This window comes from Mytilus californianus, unplaced genomic scaffold, assembly GCF_021869535.1.
Source record: "Mytilus californianus isolate M0D057914Y unplaced genomic scaffold, xbMytCali1.0.p SCAF_7, whole genome shotgun sequence".
In the NCBI taxonomy this organism is placed as follows: Eukaryota; Metazoa; Mollusca; class Bivalvia; order Mytilida; family Mytilidae; genus Mytilus; species Mytilus californianus.
The window spans coordinates 74,584,451-74,598,249 of record NW_026262723.1 but is presented as its reverse complement, the minus strand read 5'-3'; the positions used below and the strand labels follow the sequence as shown (position 1 = coordinate 74,598,249).

The 13,799-nt window shown below is 32.3% G+C and overlaps 1 protein-coding gene across 2 annotated transcripts in view; it reads left to right on the top strand.

Moving 5' to 3' along the window:
* The window catches only part of LOC127708480 (protein ecdysoneless homolog), a 63,237-nt gene that overhangs the window by 30,564 nt on the left and 18,874 nt on the right, over window positions 1-13,799 (top strand). For both annotated transcript variants that reach the window (XR_007985279.1, XM_052213356.1), the window contains exons 9-10: window positions 7,390-7,475; window positions 8,644-8,753. Coding sequence is in view for 1 of the 2 variants with exons in the window: in XM_052213356.1 (XP_052069316.1) it covers window positions 7,390-7,475; window positions 8,644-8,753 (196 nt within the window). In the remaining variant the exon portion in view is untranslated. The remainder of the gene's footprint in view (window positions 1-7,389; window positions 7,476-8,643; window positions 8,754-13,799) is intronic.

Here is a 13,799-nt window from a genome sequence, read left to right as displayed (position 1 = left end):
TATGCTGAATCTAACCATGTATTTAGATTTTTTATTTGTGGACCCCCTATCAAATTGGTTCATATTGAGGTCAAAAGGGTCCAAAATTAAACTTTGTTTGATTTCATCAAAAATTGAATTATTGGGGTTCTTTGATATGCCAAATCTAACCGTGTATTTAGATTTTTAATTTTGGGTCCCGTTTTTAAATTGGTCTACATTAAGGTCCAAAGGGTCCAAAATTTAACTTAGTTTGATTTTAACAAAAATTGAATTCTTGGGGTTCTTTGATATGCTGAATCTAAACATGTGTTTAGATTTTTGATTATGGGCCCAGTTTTCAAGTTGGTCCAAGTTGGGGTCCAAAATTAAACTTTGTTTGATTTCAACAAAAATTGAATATATGGGGTTCTTTGATATGCTGAATCTAAACATGTAATTATATTTTAGATTTTTGGCCCAGTTTTCAAGTTGGTCCAAATTGGGGTCCAAAATTAAACTTTGTTTGATTTCAACAAAAATTGAATATATGGGGTTCTTTGATATGCTGAATCTTACCATGTATTTAGATTTTTTATTTGTGGGCCCGCTATCAAATTGGTTCATATTGAGGTCAAAAGGGTCCAAAATTAAACTTTGTTTGATTTCATCAAAAATTAAATTATTGGGGTTCTTTGATATGCCAAATCTAACCGAGTATTTAGATTTTTAATTTTGGGTCCTGTTTTTATACGACCGCAAAAAAATTTTGTGGTCGTATATTGGTATGACGTTGGCGTCGTCGTCGTCGTCCGGCGTCGTCGTCCGAAGACACATTGGTTTTCGCACTCTAACTTTAGTTTAAGTGAATGGATCTTTTTGAAATTTGACCATAAGGTTAAATACCACAAAAGGAAGGTTGGGATTGATTTTGGGGGTTATTGTACCAACAGTTAAGGAATTAGGGGCCAAAAAGGGGCCAAAAATAAGCATTTTCTAGTTTCCAGACAATAACTGTGGAACGGTGTATGGATCTCTCTGAAATTATACTACAAGTTTCCATACCACAAAGGGATTGTTAGGATTTGCTTTGGGGGGTTATGGCTCAAACCGTTTAGGAATTAGGGGCAAAAAAGGGGGAAAAACAAGGTTGTCCTGGTTAATGGACAAATACTTTAGTACAAAACATAATTTAAAGCAGTGTAAGGGAGATAAATCAAATTCATCATTGAAATTATCTCCCTTACACTGCTTTTAAATTATGTATAAAGTAATGGTTAATGAACAATAAAGATAATTTAAAACAGTGTAAGGGAGGTAATCCAAATACAACATTTTGGTTACTTCCCTTACACTGCTTTTAAATTATGTTTAAAGAAATGCATATTTATAAAGGAAGACCAGTAAAAATATCTGCAAATGTTGCATCTTTTTTTTTTACCAAAAAATCCATATGAAAGATTTGACACTATATTTTTATACGACCGCAAAAATTAAAAATTTTTTGGTCGTATATTGGTATGACGTTGGCGTCGTCCGGCATCGTCCGAAGACACATTGGTTTTCGCACTCTAACTTTAGTTTAAGTGAATGGATCTCCGTGAAATTTTACCATAAGGTTCAATACCACAAAAGGAAGGTTGGGATTGATTTTGGGGGTTATGGTACCAACAGTTAAGGAATTAGGGGCCAAAAAGGGGCCAAAAATAAGCATTTTTGTAACTTCCAGACATAACTTGTGTGTTAGTGTATGGATCTCTCTGACATTGTGCCACAAGGTTCCATATCACAAAGGGAATGCTGGGATTGGTTTTGGGGGTAATTGCCTCAAAATTTTAGGAATTAGGGGCCAAAAAAGGGGCAAAAAACAAGCATTTTTCTAGTTTCATGATAATATCTTGTGTGTAAGTGTATGGATCTTTCTGAAATTGAACTACAAGGTTCCATATCACAAAGGGAAAGCTGGAATTGAGTTTGGGGGTAATTGCCCAAAACATTTAGGAATAAGGGGCCAAAAAGGGGCCAAAAATAGCATTTTTATAGTTTCCAGACAATTACTTGTGTTCAAGTGTATGGATCTCTCTGAAATTGTACTGCAAGGTACCATACCACAAAGGGAAGGCTGGGATTGATTTTGGGGGTAATTCCCTCAAAATTTTAGGAATAAGGGGCCAAAAAGGGGAAAAAAACAAGCATTTTTCTAGTTTCAGGACAATAACTTGTGTTCAAGTGTATGGATCTCTCTGACATTGTACTGCAAGGTACCATACCACAAAGGGAAGGCTGGATTTGAGTTTGGGGGTGATGAATCATAAGGGGTTTCAAAAAATTGGGGGGGGATTTTTTTTTTTTTCATTTTTTTTCTTTTTTTCCTTTTTTTTTCTTTTAAAATTTTCCATTTTAAGTTGGTTATTTCTGATTTATATTTAAAAGCAAATAATAATGATATGGTAGGAGATACACACCAAACAGGATGTGTAAATTATTATATAATAAGTATTGTGCAATAGCAAGAAATTTTCAATTGCACAGTATTGCACAATAGCAAGAAATCTTTCATTGCACAGCATTGCGCAATAGCAAGAAATCTTCAATTGCACAGTATTGCGCAATAGCAAGAAATATCCAATAGCACAATATTGCGCAATAGCAAGAAATTGTCAATTGTACAGTATTGCGCAATAGCAAGAAATATTGAATTGCACAGTATTAATTGCTTATTTCTTGACCAATTTCAATGGGGTTTTATTCTTGAATTCTTGGGGTTCTTTAATATACTGAATCTAACCTTGTATTAAGTTTTTGGATTTTGGGCCCCGATTTTAAATTGGTCCACATTGAGGTCCAAAGGGTCCAAAATTAAACTTTGTTTGATTTTAAAAAATTGAATTATTGGGGTTCTTTGATATGCCGAATCTAACCGTGTATTTAGATTCTTAATTTTTGGTTCCGTTTTCAAATTGGTCGACATTAAGGTCCAAAGGGTTCAAAATTAAACTTAGTTTGATTTTAATAAAAATTGAATTCTTAGGGTTCTTTAATATGCTGAATCTAAACATGTATTTAGATTTTTGATTATGGGCCCAGTTTTCAAGTTGGTCCAAATCGGGGTCCAAAATTAAACTTTGTTTGATTTCAACAAAAATTGAATATATGGGGTTCTTTGATATGCTGAATCTAACCATGTATTTAGATTTTTGATTTTTGGGCCCGTTATCAACTTTGTCCACATTGAGGTCAAAAGGGTCCTAAATTAAACTTTGTTTGATTTCATCAAAAATTGAATTCTTGGGGTTCTTTGATATGCCGAATCTAACCGTGTAGTTAGATTCTTAATTTTTGGTTCCGTTTTCAAAATGGTCTACATTAAGGTCCAAAGGGTTCAAAATTAAACTTAGTTTGATTTTAACAAAAATTGAATTCTTGGGGTTCTTTGATATGCTGAATCTAAACATGTGTTTAGATTTTTGATTATGGGCCCAGTTTTCAAGTTTGTCCAAGTTGGGGTCCAAAATTAAACTTTGTTTGATTTTAACAAAAATTGAATATATGGGGTTCTTTGATATGCTGAATCTAACCATGTATTTTGATTTTGGACATTGGACTATAATAGATAAATTAAAAAAATTCAAGTTCTTAGACCACATTCTTTCTGTGTCAGAAACCTATGCTGTGTCAAATATTTAATAACAATCCAAATTCAGAGCTGTATCAAGCTTGAATGTTGTGTCCATACTTGCACCAACTGTTCAGGGTTCGACCTCTGCGGTCGTATCAAGCTGCGCCCCAGCGAAGCATTTTATTATATCTGCCAGACAATTGCTTCCTGTTTTCTGTTCAAAACATCTCTGGTTACTTTTCGCTTTAATAGTAAGCTTGAAAAATGTAAAAATCAATTTAAATCAATATAGAAAAAAGGAGATGTGGTTTGCATCATTTGTAAATAGTAATGATGACATCTTATGGGTTTGTTTTGGTAGTAGTTTGGGAGTTTAAAATGGAGCAATGACCTGTGATTTGTAGTATCTTTGAAATTTGTTGTCATCTGAGAGAAGACCTGATGTAGCACACCAGGATCAAGTTTTTATTTTAGGTCTTGCCATATCAGCATGAAGTTCACATTTCTGCTGATATTGTTTAGAGACGGCAGGTGACACATGTCTTCCTTGCAAGACCATTTTTATACGACCGACTGAAAAAAATTGTTTGGGATCTAATAATGGTATGATGTCTGCGTCATTGTCGTCTGCGTCGTCGTCCGAAGACACATTGGTTTCCGGACAATAACTTTAGTTTAAGTGAATGGATCTCTATGAAATTTTGTAAGAAGGTTCAATACCACAAAAGGAAGGATGGGATTGATTTTAGGGATGATGGTCTCAACTGTTTAGGAATTAGGGGCCCAAAAGGGGCCCAAAACAAACATTTTTCTAGTTTCAGGATGATAACTTGTGTATAAGTATTTCGATATCTCTGAAATTGTACCACAATGTTTAATACCACTAATAGAAGGTTGGGATTTATTTTAGGGGTTATGGGACCAACAGTTTAGGAATTAAGGGTCAAAAAGGGGCCAAAAACAAGGATTTTTCTAGTTTCCAGACAATAACTTGTGTGTAAGTGTATGGATCTCTCTGACATTGTACCACAAGGTTCCATATAACAAAGGGAAGGCTGTGATTGAGTTTGGGGTTAATTGCCCCAAACATGTAGGAATGAGGGACCAAAAAAGGGCCAAAAACAAGCATTTTTCCAGTTTCCAGACAATAACTTGTGTTTAAGTGTATGGATCTCTCTGAAATTGTACTACAATGTTCCATACTACAAAGGAAAGGCTTGGATTGAGTTTTGGGGTTATTGCTCCAAGGGGGGGGGGGGGGTGTTTCAAAAAGTTTGGGGGGGGGATTTTTTTTAAGGGATTCATTTTTTTTTTTCAAAATTTTTCAAAATTTGAATTTTTGAAAAGTTTCAAGAAGAAATCTTCAATTGCACAGTATTGCGCAATAGATTTGTAAGATCTTTGACCACATTTAATTTGTGTCAGAAACCTATATTATGACAAAATTTTGATCACAATCCGAATTCAGACAGTATCAAGCTTGAATATTGTGTCCAAATTTGCCCAAACTGTTCAGGGTTCGACCTCTGTGGTTGTATCAGGCTGCGCTCAGCGAAGCATTTTATTTATGTATAGAAAAAGGAATTTTTCTTCTTCACATGGGGGAATACACATATTCCTCTGTTCTTCCATCTGTCACAATTTTAATTTCCTGGTGATAATCTGCCTAAGAATCAGACAGTGGTGAAAACACGACAAACAAAAACCCACTCAAGTTGACATTAATTTATGTTCAAAATGTATAATTGTGCACGAATATAACATTCATTTCCTTTTCCTGTTCTTGTAGTTCAAGATATAATTTGGTTGAAATGCACTGAATTTAACAATTAAGGGGAGCTAACTCCGTAATTTGCTATCGTTCTAACCAACTAAATATTTCTCGAATTACCAGACGCGCAAAAACGAAAGACCTCCCATTTCTAACTCAGGATGAGGGTACTTTCAAATAAGGGTGTTTTTGGCCACGTTTTGATTTTTTTCTAAATTGCCTGATTCTTACAAAGACTGGCACTTAAGTACTGCTTAGATAAATCTTTTGAAAAAAAAGTCGTATTTTGGTATGACGTTGGCATCGTCGTTAGCGGCCGCGGCTGCGTCGTCGTCCGAAGACACATTGGTTTTCGCACAATAACTTAAGTTTAAGTGAATGGATCTCTATGAAATTTTACCATATGGTTCGATACCACGAAAGGAAGGTTGGGATTGATTTTGGAGGTTATGGTATCAACCATTAAGCAAAAAGGGGCCAAAAATAAGCATTTTTCTAGTTTCCAGACAATAACTTGTGGAACGGTGTATGGATCTCTCTGAAATTATACCATAAGTTTCCATACCACAAAGGGATGGTTAGGATTTGCTTTGGGGGGTTATGGCTCAAACCGTTTAGGAATTAGGGGCAAAAAAGGGGGAAAACAAGGGTGTCCTGGTTAATGGACAAATACTTTAGTACAAAACATAATTTAAAGCAGTGTTAAGGAGGTAATTCAAATGCATCATTTGAATTACCTCCCTTACACTGCTTTTGAATTATGTATAAAGTAATGGTTAATGAACAATTAAGACAATTTAAAAGCAGTGTAAGGGAGGTAATCCAAATACAATGTTTTGATTACCTCCCTTACACTGCTTTTAAATTATGTTTAAAGAAATGCATATTTATAAAGGAAGACCAGTAAAAATATCTGCAAATGTTGCATCATCGTGTTAATACGCAACAGCATAGTGTATTGCACAAAAGCAAAAAAAAAAGGGGGGTAAATTTTTTTTTTTTGTGGGGGGAGGGGGGTCAATTTGCAACAGCAAAGTGTATTAACCAATTCTAAGTTCTTTGACTACAGTTATTCTGTGTCAGAAACCTTTTATGTGTCAAATATTGAATTACAATCCAAATTCAGACCTGTATCAAGTGCGAATATTGCGTCCATTTTTGCCCCAACTGTTCAGGGTTGGACCTCTGCGGTCGTATCCAGCTGCACGCAGTGAAGCAATTTATTTTTAATTTATCAAGAGTTATGCCCCATTAGTTACCTTAACAATTGAAATTGTTTCTGGTTTCCAGATGATAATTCATATAGCATTCAACAAAATCCTTTTTAGATTTTAATGCAATGTTATGAACTACAAAATACAGTTCAAGTCAAATGGCACTTACCATTCAATAATTAGCACCTTTATTATCTGAAGAATAGGGTTTCCTGTCTACAGATGATATTGAACTTCTAAGAATTCATTTACTGTGGATGGAGGTATCTTTTGATCAATAGATCAACTAAATCTTGTGTTTGTCTCTGTATAATCATCATTACTGTAACTGCTCTTGATAAGTCTTGTACAAAAACTATTGTGTTGAAAGAATGAAATATTTTTGTTTGCAAAAAGTTGGGCATGATAACTTTAATTGATATGGAAAGGAATTCACCATATCTAAAGAATGTAGTGATAGTGAGAGTAATATTAATCTCTGCAATGAAACTCTCCCATAAATAGCCTCCTGCTGCACTGTTGGAAAAAACAAATTGTATTTTGTCAAAACGGATGTTTTTGTAACATGATTATGTAGTAATCTAATGGTTGAATTTCAAAGGTTCAAAACATTCATCTCCTGAGTTAGACATGTTTATTTTAATTTTTTGATGACATTATCTTGTGATTTTCAGGACAAATAATGTTGGATGATAACTGTTATATAACCTTTCATTTAATATATTGGACTTTGTACTACAGGTTAGTAGCACATTATTGTTACATTCATTCCTGAGTAGTCACTATATTGTCAATTACCTCATTCTGTAATAAATTATACTTTTTAGAATGAATTAGAGGGATCTATATTATATAAACAGTTGTTAGAAAAGGCCAGACAGTTCTTCTCGGAACAGATAGAGTTGACAAATAGGTAACTAATTTTTCTTTTGGATTTTTTGGATAATTTTTCTTTTGAAAAAAAATGAATGTATGCCCAACAATATTCTGCTAGCCTATGTTTTTATTTAGGAAAAGTGTATAGATATACTAAATAAAATAAAGAATGATAAGATGCAAGTAGTATTTTTGCAAACTCTTATGATAACAAAAGTGCCATCTATAATTACCGAGGTATTTTTCTCAAAGACTAATGATTGGATTTTTTTCTATATTAAAAATATATGTTTTTAAAGTGCTATGAACATCATATACACCCATGAAATATATTAAAAGATAAATCTACATTTCATAATTCTGTATTACCTCATACCATATAGAATTTTAGTGAAACCAGGTTACAAACTGCTCATTCAGGACCACTATGCCAAAGACCTTTTTATTTAGTATTTACAATTATCAAGCCTATGAAATAGTGATGAAGTTCTGAAGGGTTCCTTATTTCTTGAAACTTGACTTGACTGTGGCTTTTCTTACATTTTTAATCAATTATGGCAAATTATAAAGAACTATCGTACTCTGTATACATGTAGTATAAAACAATGATTGTACAGTACACAATGTTCTTCATAGCTATATACATGTAGTATAAAACAATGATTGTACAGTACACAATGTTCTTCATAGCTTAATAAGACTACTCCTTACAAACTGCAATTTTTTCTCACCAATAACTATAGAGAAGTATTATACAGAGTCAAAGTGCACTATCAATGCTGTTTAGATTAATTATATTGTACCATTTTTGGCAGGGTTGAAAAAAGTCCAAAAATGGCTCATAGTATAGTGATATTGGGCTGGGGGGAAAAGTAGGAACCTAACTTGTGTAATCAGCTTCTACTACAGTGTTCAACCCAGTTCCCTGAAACTTCACAGGAAGATTGCACATATGTTGAATTTATGCACCTGCTATTACGAGATTATTAGAGAACTTTTTTCTCATTTTTCCAGACTTTCTTACATAGTAATTTTTCTGTAAAATTTATGAACGAGGATACAAGTTATCAACTTCTACAGTTTTACTATTTGAGACTTTGACCCATTTTAAAGTGTTTTCCTGTAGTCTTTTGGTTATCAGGAAATTCACTTATACATATTTGTTATATCAACCCATCAGTAATGATTATTTTTTATGACAATAGAAGTGACAGTACCAGCTGCCAAGGAGAAGAAGTATTAGACATCTTAGATAGGATAACAGTAGACATAGAACAACTGAGAGACGCTGAGACAGATCTCCAACCTCCTGATGGTTTGTACTTTTTAGTTTTATTTTGTCTATTTATCCAACAATTAATAACATCACACATTTCTCAGATATTACTGAACAGAATGACTTCAGACACATACTTCCTGTTTGCCAATACCTTGAATTTTTTACAGGAGTAATGTCCTTTCGAAATACAATAAATATTGCACATTGCATTGTAAGCACTCTAACACCTACATTTCTCGTCTAATTCCTATGAAAGTATCAAAGGCTTACCAGCAAGGTCTTGGAAGAGTGACGACCAACTTTTTTTTAATAGAGTTATGCCCCTTGAAAATTATCTGGAAACAACATTGTCAGAAATCTCATGCATACATTTCTTGTAAGATATTTACTAAAAAGCTTAAAAGAACCCAAAACAAAGTTTTTATTTGAGTTCTTGCTCTTGGACAGATAAAATATATATATATGTATATATATACCAGTTTTGTGGAATTTAGCATTAATGACAGATCTTTGATAATCTCTTGTTACTTCCTCACAAATGATTTGACTGATTGTATATATAGAGAGAGACCTATTTAATGTGAATATACATTATGTTGACCTTTACTGTCATTGGGTTGCTGTCTCATTCATATATAACCCACATCTCCTTTTAATCATCTCTATATGGTAATGATCAAAATTAGGAGAAAGTAATTGTTGGTTTGTATATTTAGGTGGGAAGTATCCAGTCTGTATCCTAAGTATTGAAGACATATTTGAAAGAACTATAGGTCTTCTGTCTATACTGTGTAATCATTAGATAGATCAAATTACTTGGATTAATTGTTGTGGTCAAGAGACTAAGATCTTCCCATAAATAATTATATACTTTGGTTCAATTTAACATTTATTTATGTATAAGTACACATTATATTGGTACTTATTTTGGACATAATTAATGTGACAATTCAAGTTACAATTGGTAGAGTAATGTTTAAAGGTTTACTCTAAGGCATATAGGTTAAATAAAGTCATTCAAAAACAAATCTGAAAAATGACAGTTTGGCAAACACAAATCACAAAAAGATATTGTTATTAAAAATAGAACTTACATATTAATTGAAACAGGCAACATAGAAATCATTTATTAGTATGACCCACATATGCTTCTGTTCCAAAGATAGAACTATGAAAGTGAAGAGTCAATTTACAAAGAAGATGTAATGAAGTGAACAGAAACTTTTACAGTCTGTTTTATAATTCAGGTATAAAATCGATACATATCCTAAGGCTGTAACAGATTATTACGTTTTAAGGACAAACTTCATTTTATTGAATTACATGTTCAAAGGAAAATGTTTGTTATTATTAAAAAGCAGGTTAAGTTTCCAGCAGGTTTTTGTAATGGAATTTTGTTTGCAGTTTTCCAATGAAAGGTAAATGATTGAATACAAGGTAACTTCAGTTGATTCATATTTAATGGTAAGTTGAGGATAGTTTCTCTTTATAGGTTGCATCTGTTGGCTTTCTATATATGTACAATTCACGGTACATTAATTTCATTGATTCTTACAAAAAATATTTATAGTCATAATATTCTGATGTAAGTGGATGATTTTGTATAGTTCTTTAAAGAGGTTTGTAAATAATGCTTATATATAATTAAGTAGTTGTAGATAAAACAGTATAAAAACTATAGAAATTTTAAAACAAGTAATGAATTAATCATTACAAATTCATGATTTGAAAGTTTTTTGTTATAACATTAAAATGATATTGTACTTGGTGACATGCCATTGATATTATTCAACAGCAGAAGGTGTGCCATCAATGTATGATCTTTTGTTTGATGTAAAGATCCATATATTTTTTTTCTTTTTTGATTAAACTTTGCATGTGAGTTAATAAATTTAATGTCAATATTTACTCTGTGAACAACATAAAAAAGATATGTACTTTATGTTAACTTGCGATAAGAAATTTGCATATAAAAGATTATAGGCACAACTGTTTTCTTTTTAATGTTCTGATTTATCATAACATGCAGGTTTTGTTATACATACTGCAAGAATTTATAGTTAAAATTTAAACTACCAAATCAATTCTGAAAGGGAGAGGGGCATTATAGTACTCTATGCATCCATTTCTGAATGTCAGTTTCTTTCCAAGCAAAGAAGTGACCAACAATCATATAGTGTATACCAGGTTGTTTTCCCGGGATGTTAATTTTTGCTTATTTTAAACAGATCAACCAAAATTGTCAAAATAAATTCTGCCAATTTTTATGCACATGTTAGTACTTTTCAATAGATGAAGGATTTTGGGAAAGTTTCATTATGGTAAGGTTGTCAGATCTATATAATATGGTACATTTTCAATTTTTATACACCCGTTTACGGGAGGTATTATGGTATATCGTCTGTCCGTCCGTCTTCAACATGTCAGACATTAACTCAAAAACGCTTCAACCAATTTGCATAAAACTTTGGTGAATTGTTTATATCTATTGACGTGAGCTCCCTTTCGTTTTTTATAAATTTTAGATTTTACGTTTCCGAGTTATGGGGTTTTATTCATTAAAAAAAGGGGATTTTCCAGTTTTCGGACAATAACTCAAGAATGCTTTCACCAACTTGCAAGAAATTGTGGTGAATTGTTTATATCTATTGACATGAGCTCCCTTTTGATTTTTATATATTTTGGATTTTACGTTTTCCGAGTTACAGGGTTTTATTCATAAAAAAGGGGGATTTTCCAGTTTTTGGACAAAAAGTCAAAAATGCTTTCAGCAGTTCTTATGAACCTTTGGTGAATTGTTTTTATCTATTGATGTAAGCTCAGTTTAGAATTTTATAAATTTTTCATTTATCATTTCTGAGTTATGGGGTTTTATTCATTAAAAAATGGGGTATTTTCCAGTTTTCGGACAATAACTTTAGCAGTTCTTATGAAACTTTAGTGAATTGTTTATATCTATTAATGTAAGCTCCCTTTACATTTTCATAAATTTCTAATACGATATTGAGAATTAATTGAACTTTTATTTGTTTATAGTCTGACAACAGATTTACTAAGTATTGTGCAACAGCACAGTGTATTGCACAACAGCAAGAAATCTTTAATTGAATATAAATTCTATTCATATAACCAATTTCTAGTTCTTTGACTACATTTATTCAGAAACCTATAATATGTCAAATATTTAATTACAATCCAAATTCAGACCTGTATCAAGCTTGAATATTGTGTCCATTTTTGCCCCAACTGTTCAGGGTTGGACCTCTGCGGGCGTATCCAGCTGCCCTCAGCGAAGCAGTTTATTTTTTAAAATGATGTCATGAGGTATAATTGAGTTTCTCACTTATTAGACTTTATGAGTTTTAATCATTGGTTGAACTAACTTTTAAGAAAGGTCAAAGTTAAATAAAGGTGTTTGTCATAAGTTCATAAAAGTCATAACTTTATAGGTACATCAAAGGTCCCAACATATTTTTAATTATTTAACAGTTGAAAACGAAACGTCATTAAATGTGCAAGTGGTCTATTGTTCATGTGTTTTTATATGCCTGTTTACGGAACATATTATGGTATACCGTTGTCCGTCCATCCATTATCAACATGTCGGACAATAACTCAAAAACGCTTAATCCATTTGCATGAAACTTTGGTGAATTGTTTATATCTATTGATTTGAGCTCCCTTTATATTTTTATAAACTTTAGATTTTCAGTTTTTGAGTTATGGGGTTTTTTTTTCATTAAAAAAGGGGGATTTTCCAGTTTTCGGACAATAACTCATAAACGCTTTGAGCAGTTTTCATGAAACTTTGGTGTATTGTTTATATCTATTGATATAAGCTCCCTTAAGATTTATATAAATTTTAGATTTTACGTTTCCGAGTTATGGGATTTTATTCATTAAAAAAGGGGTGATTTTCCAGTTTTCAGACAATGACTCAAAAGTGCTTTGAGCAGTTTTCATGAAACTTTGGTGACTGGTTTATATCTATTAAAACAACCTCCCTTTAGTTTATTTTATAAATTTCTGATATGACAGTGAGGAGTTATTGAACTTTATTCTTTGAAAAAGCGACGGGCGTATCATGCACTCATGGTGCAGCTGTTTATTTAAACAAATAGTGACCAATATCTAGATAATACTATTGATAAACCATATACACATTGTAACAAGATGATTAATTTATCAAATGTTATATTGGGATGCTTAAATCACCAATAATATGATTAGATATATTGTCATTGAAATGTATAGTGACTCACATATTGCACATTCATCCAATTTTGGCTTTTTTTGTTGTGCATAAAACTGCTGTTTTTGTCTTTTGAATTTCTTATCTAGACAGAATTAGATCTTAGATATATAGGTATGTTACAGTGTTATTTGACAATCCATTTTACATATAGGCATCCCCCAAAATGAGTATGTGGAAAATCAAATCTGCAACCAAAAGTTAGCCTAAATGTTTGGATACCTTTTTGATCCAAAACGGTGGAATTTTATACCAATAAATAAAACCCACTATACAATATATTAATATAAGAATATATTTTGATATAAAGATTTATTTCTGGATATAAGATTATTAATCTGATGTCCATGTTAAGGTATGAGATCATGAATGCTGACTATCAGAGGAATAGATCTGATGGCATTGTTATAGTCTTAAATAGAATAAAATCATATGGCTTTGTTTATTGTAAAAGGGAACTATATCAGAATCCTGCATGAATACATTTCACTATTTGAATTTGTGGTAGGTTCTGTTGTCAGTTATTAAGAGACTTATAGATTATCTATTGTACTTCAAATGAGGATAAAATGATGACAGCCCTGAGATGAGGTATAGCAGAGAAACATCCTTGAGTTTAAAGATAAAAGGGTGACAGCCCTGAGTTGAGGTATAGCAGAGAAACATCCTTGAATGTAAGGATAAAAGGGTGACAGACCTGAGATGAGGTATAGCAGAGAAACTTCGTTGAGTTTAAAGATAAAAGGGTAACAGCCCTGAGATGAGATATAGCAGAGAAACATCCTTGAGTTTAAAAGACCATTGATAATTTGTTAATCTGTTTATTTTTT